Source organism: Danio rerio, chromosome 18, assembly GCF_049306965.1.
Source record: "Danio rerio strain Tuebingen ecotype United States chromosome 18, GRCz12tu, whole genome shotgun sequence".
NCBI classification, from domain to species: Eukaryota; Metazoa; Chordata; class Actinopteri; order Cypriniformes; family Danionidae; genus Danio; species Danio rerio.
In genome coordinates this window covers 18516245-18535626 of record NC_133193.1, presented here as the reverse complement: position 1 = coordinate 18535626, position 19382 = coordinate 18516245, and the positions used below count along the sequence as shown (strand labels likewise).

Genomic DNA, 19382 nt, shown 5'->3' with positions numbered 1-19382 from the left:
ACAAATGTACAAACCCTGTCATTGTCCTTGTCCTAGTCCTAAGCCCAATTAAGCCTACAGCTTTAATGATTTTGTTATGCTAAAAACTGTTTATTAGAAGAAAAAACTTCAGAAATAGCTAAGTTTAAGTTGATATCATTCACATCAATTGATTAAAAACATTAAATAAATTCTTCAAATAAATAATACAAATTAATTTACAATTGTCCCCATGTTTCTGTCAGTCCTTTCTCATTTGCATTAAATATAACATAAAATACGTGTAATAAAAGTGTATTTTTATAAAAAAAAGGCTATGACTTGAAAGTGACCATTTGACAGAGGAGAAGCTGACAGTATGTTTTTATATGATTTTCTGAGGACGACAAGCTTAAAAGTCAGGCCCCGTCACATTTTTACAAGTATAAATAAAAAGAAGGGACATTCTACCAGAAACATACATTTTTACAAGTAAAAATGTATGTTTCTGGTAGAATGTCCCTTCTTTTTATTTGTTTGGTATTATTCCAGTGTATAAGTTCATTTTAATTTCACTTTGAATTGTATATTTTATACAATTATTTTAACTGTAGTATTATTTTGGTCAATTTTGATTTGGGCTTGTTTTTTTTTAATACTAATGCGTTAATCCTGGCAAAGTATTAGTTATTTTAAGGATCTATTACTTTTTCCATTCATTTTTATTTTGTGTCATTTTGTTAAATCAGTCATTTATTAATTATTCTTACCTAATTTGTACATTTTTATGCTTTTCTTTTTGATTCACAATTTGAGACTATTCCATATATTTTGTCTTTTATATTTATTTTTTTTAATTTATTGATTGATTGTTAAATCAGTTAAGATTTTTTTTGTTAAATCAGACATTTATTACTTTTCGTTTTTTAAAATTTGAGACTATTACATACGTTGTTTTTTTTATATTTGTTTATTTTTAGTTAATTGATTGATTGGTCTTGTGATGATAACAATACATGTTTGGGTATATGTCAGTTTATTCTGGAGGTATTAGTATTGGAAGGTAATTCTGTAAGTATTAGTAGTATTCAATTACAGTTTTTGTAAACTGCTAAATTGCTAAAACAATTGCTAAAACACTAAATCACATTAGCTGAACTAAGTTCTCTGTTGCTTGACCTCATTTAACTGATTGTAGAGTCTGTCGTCAATATCTTAAACCATTTCACATGGTAAAACCATGTATTTTAAACATTAGTTTTGGGGTTTATTTTATGATGTGTGATTTTGAGTATGAAATTAACCATTTTGCCAATTGTGTGTTTTAGGTGTGTTGGTGCTTTAAGAAACTTGTTAAATGTATAGAAAAAAACTGTCATTGTAAAAAACTGTAACTGATCACTAACCAATCATGGCTTTTTCTGTAGTATAGGCCTATAAATAGGTAAAAAGTGACAGGACACTGGGCTGTTCTGGGCCAAACCCCACCTAACTGGTAAAAAATTTGTAGTTTTGAACCTACAGAATATTCACCTTTTCTATATCCTAATTTCTAAATTCCTTTAGAAAAGAATAGAAGACGGGGCAACACGATGGCACAGTAGGTAGTGCTGTTGCCTAACAGCAAGAAGGTCGCTGGTTCGAGCCTCAGCTGGGTTAGTTGGCATTTCTGTGTGGAGTCTGCATGTTCTTCCCACGTTCACGTGGGTTTCCTTTGGGTGCTCCGGTTTCCCCCACAAGTCCAAAGACATGCAGTACAGGTAATTTGGGTAAGCTAAATTGTTTGTAGTGTATGTGAGTGAATGAGTGTGAATGGATGTTTCCCAGTGATGGGTTGCGGCTGGAAGGGCATCCGCTGCGTAAAAACGTGCTGGATAAGTTGGCGGTTCAATCCACTGTGGCGACCCCAGATCAATAAAGGGACTAAGCCAAAAAAGAAAATGAATGAATGAATGAATGAATGAATGAATGAATGAATGAATGAATGAATGAATGAATGAGAATAGAAGAAACCTGCTCAGCCCGGCTCTCCTTGATGGCCAACCCTACACCCATGTGATGCTTCTCCAGGTAATAGACGCTTCTCCCAACCGAGACCCCACGCTCTCTTACTGTATTCTCCAGAATACAGTATACTTTTGCTTTACATATACCTAACATACATTTTTACTTACAGTATGTTTATGGTTTTGTTTTATGCTACTGTACGCTTTCTGTTTCTACACGTGATTGGTGTTCAAAGTGAACCTGTTCCCGCTCTCAGCAGATAAATCATTGTATTTACAGTTTTTTTTACAATGGCAGTGTTTTCAATACATTTAAGAAGTTTGCTAAAGTCTTAACGCATCAACACACCTAAAACACACAATTGGCAAAACAGTTCATTTCATGTTTAAAATCACACATTGTAAACTAAACCCCAAAACTAATGCTAAAAATACAATAATAAACTAACACAATAAACCATGTCTAACAAAACACTGCAAACATGTTTTAAAATCAAATAATTACTTAAAACACTAACACATGTTCTCATCTTACAGGAACATTTAGTCAATCATAACATATTGACAAAAAACACTATCATCAGCTGACATTACAGAAACTGCATTATTTTATGTGTCGGGTCTACCCTTATATTTAAACCCTCTCTACACTTTTGTTTTGTTGGGTTGAGTAAATGCATGCATTATGTTTCTTTTGCTGTAGAAATTCAATACAATACATTACTGCATGATATACAAACAGAAAAAGCACCGCAATTATTATACAAAATTAATCTTCTGCATTTGGCCACCTTCTCATGCACATCCCACCTGATATCTTCTCTGGCAAGGCATCATGGGAAGAATTCTCTTGTTGTTCCTTTTCCACACAAGATCAGCCAAAAGAGTCCATTTTTAGATTATGTGATTGGAAAAACCTGAGTGTGGTACATAACTAGGAATCTGCTGTGATTTATGTATTTACACAACAGCAATAAGCTGTTTCTCATTGGCCATGGAATAAAATACAGGGAATATATTTGTGTTTCAATTCACAATATGAACAGCTGTTCACTTTGACTTTGGCCCATATAAGTTGTGTTTAGAACATAACTGTACACACTGCATGCGTGAAAGCATTTGTAAATTTGACTGTGACTTTATTTTGTTTTGGTCTTGGTTGAGCTTTTGTGTAAAAGAAGTTCAAGCATTTCAAATTGGTGTTAACTGGATGCATTTTGTATCAAAGCAACAAGAAATGTGTTAATTGTATAGCACACAAAGATGAATGTTGTGCGAACCGTGCTAAGAGTTTAAGAAACTTGTTAAATGTATTGAAAAAACTGTCATAGCAATTGTAAAAAACTGTAAAAGTGTACGAAAATGGAGCAAGAGCTCAGAAATTGTGTTTTAGCTAATGAGAAAAACTGTAAATAAACCTGTTAATTGTATAAGTGTTGATAGGTAGGCCTATTAAGTGTATTATTTGTTTGAATAATAATAATAATAATAACAACAATAAATATTCAACTATAAATATTCAAACTAACTTTAATTGACAGATGAAAGTTAACTTAAAGATACCAGTAGGCCTATCATTTTTGCTCTTTTGTGTATGACCTCATTATTTCTTTCAAATTATGAATATATTACTCGGTATTTTTTATGTATTCTACAGGATTCAACATATGGCTATTTAATTATTTCGGCATAATAATTTAATAACATCTTACTTTCTTCACGTAAAAAAAATCATGTGGTCGCGATGTGATGACGTCTGGGTAATGGCCGCTCTCACTGTGTCGTGCAGGGTTTATGCATTTTTCCGGTAGAGAAAAATAAGAATCCCGAGCAGATCGTACATTGTTTGAGCACAGTCACCCCAAGGAGAGAGACCGGGTGACTCCCAACACTAAGACCCCAGTCTCCCGAGACTCAGTGCTTTGAAAGGTGACCGAATGTGTTTTAATTCGCGATGTCCGTGTGTTGTGCAGGAGGGAGCGCTTTATTGTTGCATGCAATTTTAGCCCGTGTGCACCGAAGAAACGTCGTTCAGTGGCGCAATTCACGCATTTAGACCTAGAAAGTAAAGTACGTGTTATTTAAGTGCTATTATTGACGTTTAAGCGGCGCGATCGGTCGGAAAGGTGGGAAATGGTGTCGTTTTCTAGTGTGCGGGCAGGATTTGGGCCTGTTAGCCGCACCGCCATCAACGAACTCTCCCGTTAAAGATAAAGCGGCTAGTAAGACGTGTGTCTGTCTCCCTCTCACCAATCCATTGCCTTAAATCTGAAGGTAAACAAGTTCCAGATAATTTAATGATTGGCCTTTGTGTGGTATGGCAACTTTTGATTGCGGTTATGCTATTTTACGCTAGCAGGCTAATGCAGGTGTGTTGTTGTGGCAGAACTGGTAAGAACGTAAATAACTCGTTTAATATTGTCTATTTGCAAGACTATTTATATACGATTGTCATATTGGCTGTAACGTTATTTCACTTCATTTTAAGTTGTTGTGACAATGATGAAACTGTTAGCTTTGTATTAGCCACAACCCTCATTCCAATTTAATATCTTAAGTGTTTTGATTGTCAGTTTGGTGTCTAAAAGATAACTTGACCTGAGTTATTTTGTATTTTTCTGAGCTTTTTAGAAATATATTAAATTTTATGTTGGTTTCTGAATATGCAATCACATACAAATATGTGTAATTGTTTTGTTTATAAATAGTGTTAGCCATTTAACTAGTTTTTTTTTTATTTATTTTTTTTAAATGTTGTGTCATTCTTAATTTTTGGTATGTATTTTTTTCTGTTTACAAAATCTAAATTTTTTTCTTAGTTTCTAAATGTTAACAATAGAAATATATGTTTTAGTGCTTTGTTTAGTGTCATGTCAACCCTACAGAGTATTTAAGCTTCGACTCCCTTATTTTTGTTATTGATTTTGATATTAGTGTAAGCTTAATGTCATTTTTGATAATGAACTTAGTTGTTTTTAAAAATGATAAACTAATATTAGTGCATTATATGTAAATACATATTCAAAATATATGTTTGGTTTCTTTTAGATTAGGGCTGCTCAATATATCATTTCAGCATCAATATCGCATTGTGTGCATTTGCAGTTGTCACATCGCAGTATCTGCAATAATTTGGGATTATGATTGATCAGCAATAAAGACTTGTATTATTTTACATTGCATTTAATAATTTAATTACTGTACCTGAATATTTGACTACTGTTTGATTCTCTGGAAATCTGCATATTTCACTTTTGTCTTTACAAAATCTTATCTTATTTATGCTTGCAATTTGTTTGATTCACTCTGCCACAAGATTAACCCAATAAATCTAAATGAATGATTTAATTCCATAAAGTGGTATTCAAGTCATCTGCTGAAATTATATGAATATCGCAATATATATGACAGATAATTGAAAATGTCAAATTTCAGATTTTTTCCATATCATGCAGCCCTACTTTAAATATAATAAAATAGCTTTAATTTTTAAGTGTGTGTGTTGGTTGTGCAAAAAAAATTTGTTTTTAATTTAGTTGTAAAGTGTTTTTGCAATATTTAGCATGGATTTATTGTATTCTCTTTCAATTTCTAAATATGTTTGGTAACTAAAATATTATTTTATTAAATTATCTGTTGAATAAATCTGTTTTGTTCAAATGCACCAAAATAAATTGCCTAAATTCACTGAGAAATGGTTGAAAATATTAATTTTCAAAATGGGCTGTACCTTATGCTGAGCACTATATATATATATATAACAATTAGAAGAACTACTAGACAATATAAAAAAATATTTACTAAATGAAGTTAAGAGACATTTCACTGTGTTGTTTAGATTTGTTTTACACATGTGCAACAGTAGGTATTATTTATGCTGCAAATTAGTATTTTAACTGTCAGTTTAGTATCTAAGATATTAACCAAAATTGTTTTGTATCTTAATATTTTGTGTTTTTCTTAAATATATTTTAATGCTACCTTGAAGCTTTTTAATATTTGATCAAAAATAAATATTTGTAATTGTTTTTGATTATAAATAATGTTAGCTGTTTAACAGTGACTCGTTTTTAATTTAATTAAACATTTTGTTATTCCTAATTTTAGTATGTATTTTTTATTATGATTTTTTGTGAGTGACAAAGTTAAACTGTTTTAAATGTTACATGTTTTTCATCTTTTTTTATTTTTAAAACAAACAAACTCTGTCTGTTGTTGAATATCCTTTTCAGAGTTCTTGCTAATGGATACACCTGAGAGCCCGACCCAGTCCCCGCAGTCTCCCGAGGAGGAGGAGAAGGGTCTCTCTGACAATGAGCTGCTGGAGTCGCCTGAGTCCCCAGCAGAAGCAGACAAGGGAGTATCAGACAGTGAGCTCTTGAATGACGATGAAAATGAAGTCCCGGAGCATGGAGGAGACTCAGACTCTGAGGACAGAGACAGGCAGCCTGCTGGCCGAGAAGATCCAGAGGAGCTTTCGGATGTGGAAGATTACAAGTTGGACCGGGAGGAGAGAGAAGACATCCACCAACAAGAGGGTGCTTTGAGGGTTCAAGAAATCGCGCAGAAGGCTATCAAGTCTCCTGAGGAGGAAATCCTAGAGACGCCAAGATCTCCAGATCCTGTTTCGCCAGCGGCAGAACATGAGCGACCATTTACTCCAGCAGAGGAAGAGCGAGGAGATGATGATGAGGAGGAGGAAGAAGATGAGACGACAACCAAATCCGGCCTTGGCCAGGCAGAGCTTGAGGAAGAGGAGGATGAGGAAGAGGAGAGAAGGCGGCGGAGGAGAGCGGCGATGGTTGTGAGCGATCTGAAGGATGAGTCTTCTGTGTCCAGAGATCTGGATGAACACGAGCTGGATTATGATGAAGAGGTTCCAGAGGAGCCGAGCGCTGCTGCTCCTGAGGAAGACGAGCCAGAGAAGCCTGCTGTAGGGGAGGATGGAGAAGATGAAGAGGAGGAGGACGAAGAGGAGGAAAAGAGGCGCAAGAGGAAGGAAAGGAAACCCATTCTGCCTCCGGATAACAGAGACACACCCCTGAGAAAATCTGAGGACTCGAGGGAAGGAGGGAGGAGAGATTCGTTCCGTGATAAAAAGAAAGAAGAGGATGATGGAGAGATCGATGAGGGAGAGATAGATGTAAGTATACTGAAATCATTTGTGACTTTGCAGATTAATATTGTTTTTTTGTTTTATTAATATTATTTTGGTTTTGATGCAACCAGACAGCATTTGTGGAAGTTTGTGCATGAGGGTTTTTTGCTTGTATTGTATAGCCAGGTTGTAACAGTAGAGGGAGCCATTGAATGCAATATTTAGTTTTTTTTATTATTATAACAAATTGCACTACTTTTAAGCTAAAAATAGAAAATACTTCTTCTTTGAATATGAACTCATCACATAATGTATTAATTTATATTTAAATTAGACATTTTACTAAAATTTTAGAGTTGGTAGCATTTTGTAAATGAAAAACAATAATGTGCTAAAAAAATAACAATGTAATCGCCGTAAATATCATAGTAAAATGATGTATGTTAATATTTAAAACAATATTTTTAAACATATTTTAAATAAAATGTATTCCTTTTATTGCAAAGCTAATTTTTCTTTAATTTGTGGTTATTACTCTATCCCAAGTGTCACAGATTGATTTGATGCTTAAGAAATATTTAACATTAGTATCAAAGTTGAAAATGATGTGTGATTCATGTTTTTCAGGAGTCTTTAAATACAGAGCTCAGAGCATTTATTTGGTGTGAATGTTGTGTAACAATGTAAAAGCCATAATTAAAACATTTTTTTAACATTTTCTGTCTGTTTGCAGATTAAAGATGTTAGTTTAAAAACAAATACATTTGATTGGTTCCAAACGTCCCTTAGATTTAACTGAAAACTAAAAATTGTCTAAAGATCTTTATCAACATTTGAATTTTTTCACACACACACATACTTGTATACATGATTTACAGGGACACACCATAGACGTAATGTTTTTCATACTGTGAAAACTCCTAATTGTACAGTCCTACTCCTTCAGCCACCCTGTGGTAAATATTGCGTTTCAAAAGACCCTGTTAAGTATGATATTAATCATTTTGGATTACAGTTTTCATTTAAATTATATTGACGTAAAATCCCTTAATAGAATACAACTAAGTCATACCCATGCCAGCATCCCAAATTTTTCAGCCCGCAACCACTTAAATAACAATGCCAGTGACTCATGACCCCCAAATTCCTTGAAGGTGGTTATAAATATACAAGTATTGCTCACACAACAATAGCCCTATATAAACACGAGAAAATTGACAGCATAACAACCATATAATTTTAATAGTCATTTAATTAATTTGTTTAATTTTATATTTACCTCAACTTATGAGACTGGTAGACACAATGCTTTCAGCACAAATCTATTCTTTGTTTAAGTTTGGAGACCATTTGGAGATCATTCTGAATGTTCAGTTGTGGCCTGTATTTATTTTTAATGTATTTGATTGCCATAAAGGTTTCAAAGTTTAAACTTGTGCTATAAAATCAATCTGCTGCAGCTGACACTATGGCTGTGTTGTTAATCTAACGTAAAGATTAGATTGGATTAGATTAGATTCGACTTTATTGTCATTACACATGTAAAAATCAACGAAATGCAGTTTAGGTCTAACCAGGAGTGCAATAGCAGCAAGTGCAGGAGACGGGTTTAAGTGTAGTTAAATATGGTGATATTTACAAATGGATGTACTATTGGATTTTTATAGGATTGATAAACACACCAATCCAATGAAAAAAATATTTAAAGGCTGATTGCTTTTCATTTCCATGTTATTGTTTTTTACTATTAAAAACTGCATTTTTCTTCTTCTGTGGGTTATGGGTAAAATCTGGTAATTCTAATTGTTTAATAGAATTTATTTGATTTTGGAAATCACCAAGCGACCCCCTGTCATTGTCCCAGGACCCACCAGGGGGTCCCAACCCTTACTTTGGGAACTACTGCTGTAAACTACATCAAAGTCAAAGTCTGCTTTATTGTCAATTCAACCACATGTACTGGACATACAGAGAATCAAAATTGCGTTACTCTCAGACCCTAGGTGCATAACAGATAATATTAATTCAAAAAGTTGTATAAAAAAGCTACAATAAATACAATTACACATATAATATAATCTAAATATACAAGATAAAAATAAACGCTTGTAAACAACACAGTTACACCTATGGGCACAGCGAATGCAAACTAGACTTGTGCAGATGCAAAGCAGTATTTAGTGCAAAAAGTACAATACAGTATATAAACCTGTATACACACACCCATAGTTGCTTTGATTACTTCTATCACTCTAATTTTCTATTACTACTTTGAACTCATCTGCCAAATGATTAAATGCACATCGGTAACCAAAGTCTTTCCTGTTTATTTCAGGATGATGATCTTGAAGAAGGAGAGGTGAAAGACCCTATGGATCGAAAGATCAGACCCCGACCCATCTGCAGGTTTTTCATGAAAGGTAGTTTTGTTACAATGTATGGGAATGTTAAGGTGAACGATTTGGGTCAACACATAAAAACAAGAATATGAAGTAATTAATTAAATAGGCCTGTCATACATATTATTACACCGTTTAAAGGGCCATGACACCCCCCACTTTCGGTTAAAGTCTACTTCAGAATTTTTTCAAAAGATGCATGATTAATGGGCGTGGAGCTCCGCGAACATAGGGCAGGAGTGGGCGTGGCCAGCAGGGGAGAAGGGAAGCGAATAACTGTTGATGGCTGTTAGCTCACAAATTGAGACACACCGTGAGGAGACGCATGAGTTTATAGTTTACAAAGTTAAAATGCAAAGAAATAAACAGTAATTTAATGCCCTGCTACATTTGTTATTCGTAATTTCATATACAGACAACCACAATTTATATCATTATAAAGATAATCGTTCATATAAACACTATAAATGAGGACTTCTCCCTCAATCCCCGAGTCTGAATCATAGATCTAAATGCAGACTCAGTGGAGCAGGTCTCCTGACCTGTGTATTTTAACTTTTAGTCCTGCTGGTAATCTGGAGGATTTAGGCAAACACAGCAGCACGGCGATGTGTCTGAATGTGAATGAACTCCTGATACAAGACAACATCCGCCATTCTCCAATTCTCGTGCTGCTCTTCCGACAAAAATGCTTGCATCACACATACAGCTTTGCTGTATGATCGGCCCTGACAGGATCGCAGGGAAAAACATGCAACAAACCCTGTGGATCATGGAAACAAACACATACGAGCCTTCATAAACGACTACTGAGTGCCGTGGGTCCGTGTTTCACAGCTTGAGCTTGGCACTGGTCTGCGTCTGCCTTGCCTTCGGAAAGCACGTGCTGTCGTGCTCTCATGAATAATTAAGCAGTCGGCTCTTCTCATAGGATAAGGAAACTCAGCTTTGAATTATAATGAGAAACCGACGCGTCATCATTGCACTTGCGGTACTTCGCTACGTTGCCAATTTTGATCCCGCCCCAAAAATCATTTTTAAACCCGGAAGCTGAAATTAGCTGACAAAAGCACGAAATTATCCAGTTTTCCCCACAATTAAAGCTGACAGGTGCTAACATTGTCTTAACTGATGACTCAACACACACAAATCTGTTAATATATAAAAAAAAGTTCTCCAGGGTGTCCTGAACCTTTAATGTAAACAAACAACCTTTCTAAATTAAATGCCTCATCTAACTAACTTTGATATACTTTCATATTTTAAGTTTTAGCTCAAGTTTTAGCTTTAGCTCAAGGCTGTATTACAAAGCCAGTTATCATCAAGGAATTTTGTGCAAGTTTGATTTGCATGAAATGTGCATGCGCTTTTGTTTTCTGTATGCCTAAATTACAACACTAGGGGGAGTAATTTAATACCGTATCTTTCTTCACAGCACATAGGGGCTTTGATATTACTGCTTTGTTATTATTTAAAATGTTGCTATATGTACTTGTATGGATCAGAGATCCATCCTACATCCTAATTTGGATTTTGATTAAAATTACAGAAAGTATGTTGTTTACAATTAAGGGCAAATTTATTAGCCCTCTGGTAAGTATTTATTATTTTTCAAATATTTCTCAAGTGGCAATTTTTACAGTATTTCTGCTAAAATTATTTATTCTAGAGAAAATCGTATTGGTTTTGATTTTAGCTGAAATTAACGATTAACGTCAATATTGTTAGCCCCCTTAAGCAATATTTCTTTTCAATTGGCTACATAACAAACCATTGTTGTACAATAACTTGCCTAGTTAATCTAATTAACTTACTTAAGCCTTTAAAATTGCACTTTAAGCTGAATACTAGCATCTTGAAAAATGTCTAGTAAAAGATTAGAAACCGTCATCATGGCAAAGATAAAAGAAATCAGTTATTAAAACTTATATTTAGAAAGCTGTTCTCTCTGTTCATCATGGGGAAAATTATAAAAGAATTAAAATTTAACAGGCGGCTAATAATTCTGACTTCAGCTGTGCATGTAAAGAATATTTGTAAAGTGCACACTTTGTTTCATATTACTATATAAAAAAGAAAATATATAATTAATGTTCCATTATCCTTTATATAAGGAATTAAATAACTAACTAACCTGTACCTATATAAAAACAGTATGAAATTATTACTGACTGTACTAAATGGTATAATTGTAATTTATTTGAAAACATCTTGCTGATAATTGGGTAAAAGCAAGGTGTTTAAATGTTGGTAGTAGTAATGTTTTAATATTGTATCTAGTTAGATTGTAAAGATGTTAAATAGTTTTTTTTTTTTAAAAGCTACCTTGTTTTTCTGACAGGTAACTGCACATGGGGGATGATCTGTAGATTTATCCATCCAGGAGTCAATGATAAAGGCAACTATTCACTCATCTCCAAGCCAGACCCCTTCTCTCCAAATGGAGCCCCTCCGGGAGGAGCAGCAGGTGGCGGGCCTCACCCCCTTATGCCTGCTAACCCCTGGGTATCCATCTGTTTTAATTTTCATTACACTATTTTATTTTTCCTGAGTTAAAAATCAAGCTTAAATTTTGACTAAGCTTAAAGCTGCAAAGTTGATTATTACATACCTGGCAACATTTGGATCATAAAATCCAGAAGATTATATCTGGGGGTGTGCGGAGTGGAAAATAAAAAAAAAAAGCGGGGGGGGGGGGGGGGGGGGAGGTGCACAGAAAGTGAAGAGGTGGTGAGAGAGAGGTTCGGTGCGCATGGGGACTTAACCAAAAAGCTACCCAGACTGTACTAAAATCGGTGGAATTCCCGAGGTTTCCAAGAGACAGAACAATACGGGAGATGGGTCTGAAATACGGGAGACTCCCAGGAAAACGAGTGTTGGCAGGTATAAATTGTTGTAAGAGTTTGGTCTCCATTCTAACTCCAACCTGGTCTTAAAAATCTAAAATCAAAAAGTGCTTCAGGGGTATCTAATGTGTCAGTGCTCATTGGGTAAGGGATACATAAAGATAAACAGCATAATTATGTCCAAGAAACTAAAAAAAAAGTGGAAAAAATTATTTGAAAGCCTTTATTAATAAGCTTATATTACATTACAAAAGCACCTACGCGTTTCAGCAAACACTTGCCTTCATTAGGGTAACCATCTGGTCATGAAATAGCCATGTTAATAAAGATTTTAAATTATTTTTCACTCTTTTAATTGCCTTAAAATTTTACCAACTCTGTCTTGTTTCTAAATAATTCCAAATTTGTATCATATATTAATGTAAAACATCTGATGTAAACAACTTGCGTTTGTTTATTTGAGTGGATTTTGTTGTATTGATTGTATTTGAGTTATTCTGAATTGTGTTTGTCATGAAGGTGCCAATGAATTCAAGATTCTTTTACAGCAATTAAAAATATCACAAAAAGATGCATTGAGGAATAAAATTACATTACATTTCAAAATTGCACATTAAAAGCTATCAAAAAGATATGGAAGACACCTGAAACTGAAATGGCTTTAATTAAAATTCGATACAATGCAATCTAAATGATTTAGTGATGTATTAAAGCTATATTGGAACATTCAGATCTGTATTCATGCTGCTGCTGATCCAAAGAGAGCAGTTGGCATGCGTATATATGATACCACTTCAATATTTAATCATTTTCAACCACAGAAAATAATTTCTGTCACAGTCAAATTGCCACAAATCCTGTGACTTTAGTTCATTTATGAACACTTACTGTATGTCTGTGATCATGAATAAGAATGAAATTGATACAAACTGCATTTGAATCATGAATTGAACCTTCAAAAGGGGGTTTACTCAATTTTATTGTCTTGCCAGCAGCTAGAGACAAGTAATAATAAAACAATTATTATATGATTTTTGACCCAATGATACAATATTTTTTTAATATTACTTCTCTCTACCCACTGGCATGGCAATACAATTTGAGTAAATTTGTTAATCTAGTAATGAAACAAGCAAATCTCTGCGAGTTAGTGATCAAATCATTCTTTCATGTATATAAAATGTAATTTAAATGAATTATACTCAATCAGTCTGGAGCAGGTAAAGCTGCGGTTTGAAACTTTTGGCACTCTAGCAATTATCAAAAATAAACTAAATGCTTCCTGTGGATGAGCATTGGATCCGCGGCTAATTTTCTCACAGATATTGAGCAAATATTAAAAATATATTTTGCTAGTATAATACAGATATACTTGCCTATTGCAGACTCACTGTAGTGATTCAGGATAAGATGAAACGCTGTTTGGAAAGCTGGATTTATGATATAATTTGTAGCTGCAACTGAACATATGAATAATCTTTTCTATAGGGAGCTCCGGCTGTGGAAGAGCTGCCTCCTCCACCTCCTCCTCTAGATCCTCCAGTGGAGAGCGCCTGGGAACGAGGCCTTAGACATGCCAAAGAGGTACAATGATCAACTCCATTCTTTTTCATTAGTTTTTTGGATGTATTATTTTTTGCATCGATTTTAAAAAGCACCTGTCCTAGTTAAGCAATATTATACAATAAGGAGTTTTGCATGGGAAACTCCTTTATTCAAATGAGTGTATTGTGTTCTGCAGTGGTTTTGTGATCACAAGCTCCTAGCTGAGCTAAGATGATATACAGTGCTTAAACAAATGTATTAGAATACCTGATATTAGAGTAATCACGTTGATTTTAAGGATTTTTGAACCAGAAAAAAAACTTAACTATTACTTGACTACTTGACATTCTAACATTAAGACTGCAAGTTAAAAACTTATTGGGCATGTTTGAGAAACATGTATGAGAAAATATGTAAACATGTATGTTAATGTAAGATGAAAAAAACTAATGTGATCAAAAAGCTTACATGTACTGGTGAATTAACATAAAAATAAATGTATAAACTCACTGGCCACTTTATTAGGTACTGTTAAAGGTTCTATTATTATTAGGTGCCCAACTGCTCAACGCAAATTTCTAATCAGCCAATCACATGGCAGCAACTCGATGCATTTAGGCATGTAGACATGTTCAAGACGATCTGCTGCAGTTCAAACCGAGCATTAGAATGGGGAAGAAAGGTGATTTAAGTGACTTTGAACGTGGCATGGTTGTTGGTGCCAGACAGGCTGGTCTGAGTATTTCAGAAACTGCTGATCTACTGGGATTTTTATGCACAACCATTTCTAGGGTTTACAGAGAATGGCGAGAAAGAGAAAATATACAGTGAGCGGCAGTTCTGTGGGCGCAAATACCTTGTTGATGCCAGAGGTCAGAGGGGAATGGCCAGACTGGTTCGAGCTGACAGAAAGGCAACAGTAACTCAAATAACCACTCGTTACAACCGAGGTATGCAGAAGATCATCTCTGAATGCACAACATATCCAGTCTTGAGGTGGATGGGCTAAAGCAGCAGAAGACCACACCGGGTACCACTCCTGTCAGCTAAGAACAGGAAACTGAGGCTACAATTCACACAGGCTCAACAAAATTCCACAATAAAAGATTGGATTGCCTGGTCTGATGAATCTCGATATCTATTGTAACATTCGGATGGTAGAATCAGAATTTGGCGTCAACAACATGAAAGCATAGGTCCATCCTGCCTTGTATCAACGGCTTAGGCTGGTGGTGGTGGTAGTGGTTGTGTAATGGTGTGGGGGATATTTTCTTGGCTCACTTTAGGCCCATTAGTACTAATTGAGCATAGTGTCAACTCCACAGGCTACTTAAGTATTGTTGCTGACCATATCCATCCCTTTATGACCACAGTGTACCCATCTTCTGATGGCTACATTCAGCAAGATAACGCGCCATGTCATAAAGCGTGAATCAACTCAGACTGGTTTCCTTGAACATGACAATGAGTTCACTGTAGTCCTATGGCCCCCACAGTCACCAGGTCTCAATCCAATAGAGCACCTTTAGGATTTGGTGGAATGGGAGATTCGCATAATAGATGCAACAAATCTGCAGCAACTGCTATATGCTATCATGTCAATATGGGACAAAATCTCTGAGGAATATTTCCAGTACCTTGTTGAATCTACACTACAAAGGATTAAGGCAGTTCTGAAGGCAAAAGTGGGTCTTACCCAGTACTAGTAAGGTGAACCTAATAAAGTGGCCGGTGAGTTTAATCACCAATACTGTTGGTTTAGGGCAGCTGAGATCGGTCGAGTAAATTTAGTTTGCTTATACATTTAAGACCTTTAAGATTCTATTTGATCAATTGGTTTTACCAATGTCGTATCGGACATACAAGAATAACTCCTGGTTTCTTGTTTAAAGGTAAAGACCCTACTTAGTGTTTGGTCTGCACAGTTCCTCCTACTGTAAAACACATTCTACAGGACTGTCCTGAGTGCAGAAGAGTTTTTTATAAAATAAACTGTCATAAGGACATTCTTTCAATTTTTATCATGTATTAACACTAAAAATATTATCTAATTTCTGTATTCATTTGTTTGTTGTTTTTGATTGTATATTTATTAATGAAATGTTCTTACCATGAAAGTAGCCTTTGTTTCTTATGTGACATTAAATAAAAATTCATTGTCATCTGCTTAGACTTGGTAAATAGGAGAGTTCAATGCATCTAACTACAAAAACAAATGCTTTCGTTCAGGTGTTAAAAAAAGCCACCATACGTAAAGAGCAGGAGCCAGATTTTGAGGAAAAACGTTTCACCGTGACCATCGGCGAAGATGATCGAGATTTCGACAAAGAAAACGACTTCTTCAGGGAACGCGGTGGTTATCGCATTACTAGAGAGATCAGAGATGCTGGGTATGACCTAACAGTGATTTATCACAGTGTCATCTTTTCCGCTTGTTGTCTTAAGTCACAGATCACTGGAAATCCTACTGATTTTCCTTCTAAAGTATTGTTTTTCCTTTTCTTTTTGAATAGTTTTTAGATGTCATGATGTTGTAGCAGCATTTTGCTAATTAAAGATGAATCACATACAGTAGCATTGTTTCATGATTATTCATGTTGATTTTATCTTGGATTCCTATTGTTAAAAATACTCATGAATGAAATGTTTATATATAAATGTTTCTCTTTTTATTGCATTGCAGTGATATGGAGTTTAGAGAGCCAGGTTATGGGTAAGTACCATAAAATCCACCATAACTAAACCACTATAAATTAACTTGCACCTCCTCTCCATTTATTTCACATTTATAAAATCGGTTTCTTCAGTAGTGATCCTTATGGCGACCCATACTACGATTATGAGATGGAAGCTTTTTGGCGAGGAGGCCAGTATGAGAATTTTCGAGTGCAGTACACCGAGACACCTCTGCCCTACTATCCTGTGAGTACATAGTGATGTAGTTTATAGATATGTTTATCTATGAAGATACAGTTTGAAGCTTTCAATTTTTATATTTTAACCCAGAGGCTAGGATCAAAATAAATGGTTGTCTTTCAAAAAGATCAAATTAGAAAAAGGAGCTAGGCAGGGTCAACCCATCTCTCCCCTAATGTTTGCCATGTACATTGACCCTCTTGCCCAGGCAATTAAAGAAGAAAAATGAATTCAGGGGATCAATATTAATAAGGTAGAACAAGATAGAAATACTATACCTCTTCAATCCAGATTAATTCTATTCTATCTCTTGTTCTTGAAAGGTTTGGACCGCTCTCTGGGTATAAATTTTAATAAACAAAAAAACTAAACTTTGATCATTTGGCTACAACTTAAAAACAAACTTAAATTAAATATAGATTGAAAACTAAACTCGCTTAATACTTAGGAGTATAGTTAATACGATGAAGCTGACCTACAGTGCCCAGCATAATTGACTATATCCATTTCTCAGTGAATATAGGCAATGTATTTTGATGCATTTAAACAAACCAGATTTATTAAACGGATATACTTATTTAAGCAATATTTTTGTCACATAACCTATTTAAAGAAAAGATAATACAATTAAATTCAAGCTTTAAACTGTTAGTTTAACCAAAATGATATATCATGAAACTCATAAGATGAAATATTTTCAGTACGCAGATTGAGATATTTAAAAAATATTTTTTTTATTTCATTTTAAAGTCTTTTAACATTCTTCTGATCAGTAACTCAAACGATTTAATCAACATTTATAAAGAAATTAATGCATTTTATAGAAACTGATTTACTTGCTAAACCTTTATCAACTAACATAAACAGAAGCTCAACTTTTCTAGAACAAACAAACATGTTGGCTCTTTGGGAGCTCAAATGACATGCAGAAATGAAATTTGCAAAAATGAAACTGCAAAACATTGCTTTCTCTGACCAATTTTATTTTGGAATAGAAGCCTACATTGAGACTGTTCATCTCTTAAAGTGATTTAACGATTCACACAACTAAGGATTCAATGCGATTCCTGATACTGATCTCATAATACGATTTTTTTTCAAACTATTTTTATTAACAAACTGAATTTAGAAAAGAATCTGTCTATTATTTCTCAAATTCTGCATTTTTCTCTGTACAATTAAAATGCATTTTTGTCCAAGTCAATTTCATTCCAAGTCAAATTAAAAAATGAAAACAACAGGTTTTTTCCTAGTTCAAATTGGGGCGAAGGTGGTATCTAGATCATGACATTTTTGCTACTTGGTAAAAAAACACATTTTGCAATAAACTTGTAATCTTATCAAGTAAAACATTTTTTTTTATTCTAACATTTATATGTAGTTAAATACGTGACCAGTGTCTGGGCATTGCATAAGGTCTAATGGTAACCGTGACTGCGATTTCAGATCATTTTTATGCAGGGAAAAACCCTGTTCAAACAAAATCGGTATCTTTAATTTAAATCCACTTTTCTTTTCTTGGATTTTCATTATTATTATTATTATTATTATTATTATTATTGTTGTTGTTGTTGTTATTCTTTTTTTACCAATTCCTTTTTGTTATATTTTAACTTGTACGTACACATTTCCATGTGTCAGATATAACATAAACCAACAAGTAAACAAGTGAACAAACAAACCAAAAGGCTTCTTAGTATTTTTCATCAGAATACAATATCACCTCTTTTACTAATCACCTAGTAAAACATTTCCAATTCCACCATCTTTAAAAAAAAATAAAAGGTCCCCAAACTCTATCAAAAATTATGTATTAATTTCTTTAAGGTTCACAAAACCCTTGAGTACTTTTTTTGAGATTTGAACAAATTTGTGTGTATTGAGCATCAGGTAGGACAATGTTAGCATCTGTTAGCTTTAATTGTGGGGAAAACTGGATAATTTTTTGAGCTTTTGTCAGCTAATTTCAGCTTCCGGGTTTAAAATGATTTTTGGGGCAGGATCAAAATTGGTTTCTCATGACTATTCCTAGTTTTCTTATGCTATAAGAAGAGCCAGCTTCTTAATTATTTATGAGAGCATGTGCTTTCCGAAGGCAAGGCAGACCTGCCAGTGCCAAGCTGTGAGATCCTACGTTGATGACTGGGTAAGACGCGTCCATGGACCCACGGCACACAGTATTTAGCTGTTCATGAAGGGTCGTATGTGTTTGTTTCCTTGATCCACAGGTTTTTTTTGCATGTTTTTTCCCCGCGACCCTGTCAGGGACTATACAGCAAAGCTGTGTGTGCTGCAAGCATTTTTGTCAGGAGAGCAGTACGAGAATTGGAGAATGGTGGACTTTATCTTTTATCAGGAGTCCATTCACATTTAGACACATCAATGTGCTGCTGTGTTTGCCTAAATCCTCTAGATTATCAGCTGGGCTAATGGTTAAATTAGACAGGGCAAGAGACCTGCTGCACTGAGTCTGCATTCAGACCCGGGGATTGAGGGAAAAGTCTTTATTTATAGTGTTTATATGAACACGATTATCTTTATAATGATATAAATTGTGGTTATGTGTTTATGGAATTACAAATGTAGCAAGGCTTAAATTACTGTTTATTTCTTT

At 34.5% G+C, this 19382-nt stretch overlaps 1 protein-coding gene across 17 annotated transcripts in view; it reads left to right on the top strand.

The window, feature by feature from the left end:
- Positions 1–3718: 3718 nt before the first annotated feature.
- zc3h18 (zinc finger CCCH-type containing 18) overlaps positions 3719–19382 on the top strand; it is a 68414-nt gene continuing 52750 nt past the window's right edge. For 4 of the 17 annotated variants that reach the window (XM_073929138.1, XM_073929136.1, XM_068214775.1 and 1 more), the window contains exons 1-8: positions 3719–3893; positions 6197–7107; positions 9398–9482; positions 11803–11966; positions 13796–13891; positions 16082–16242; positions 16536–16565; positions 16663–16774. In XM_073929138.1, the coding sequence (XP_073785239.1) occupies positions 6208–7107; positions 9398–9482; positions 11803–11966; positions 13796–13891; positions 16082–16242; positions 16536–16565; positions 16663–16774 (1548 nt within the window). In that variant the 5' untranslated portion in view covers positions 3719–3893; positions 6197–6207. Of the gene's footprint in view, positions 4239–6196; positions 7108–9397; positions 9515–11765; positions 11967–13795; positions 13892–16081; positions 16243–16535; positions 16566–16659; positions 16775–19382 lie in introns of those variants that run through there. The other 13 variants (XM_073929134.1, XM_073929132.1, XM_068214773.1 and 10 more) reach the window with 4 other exon arrangements.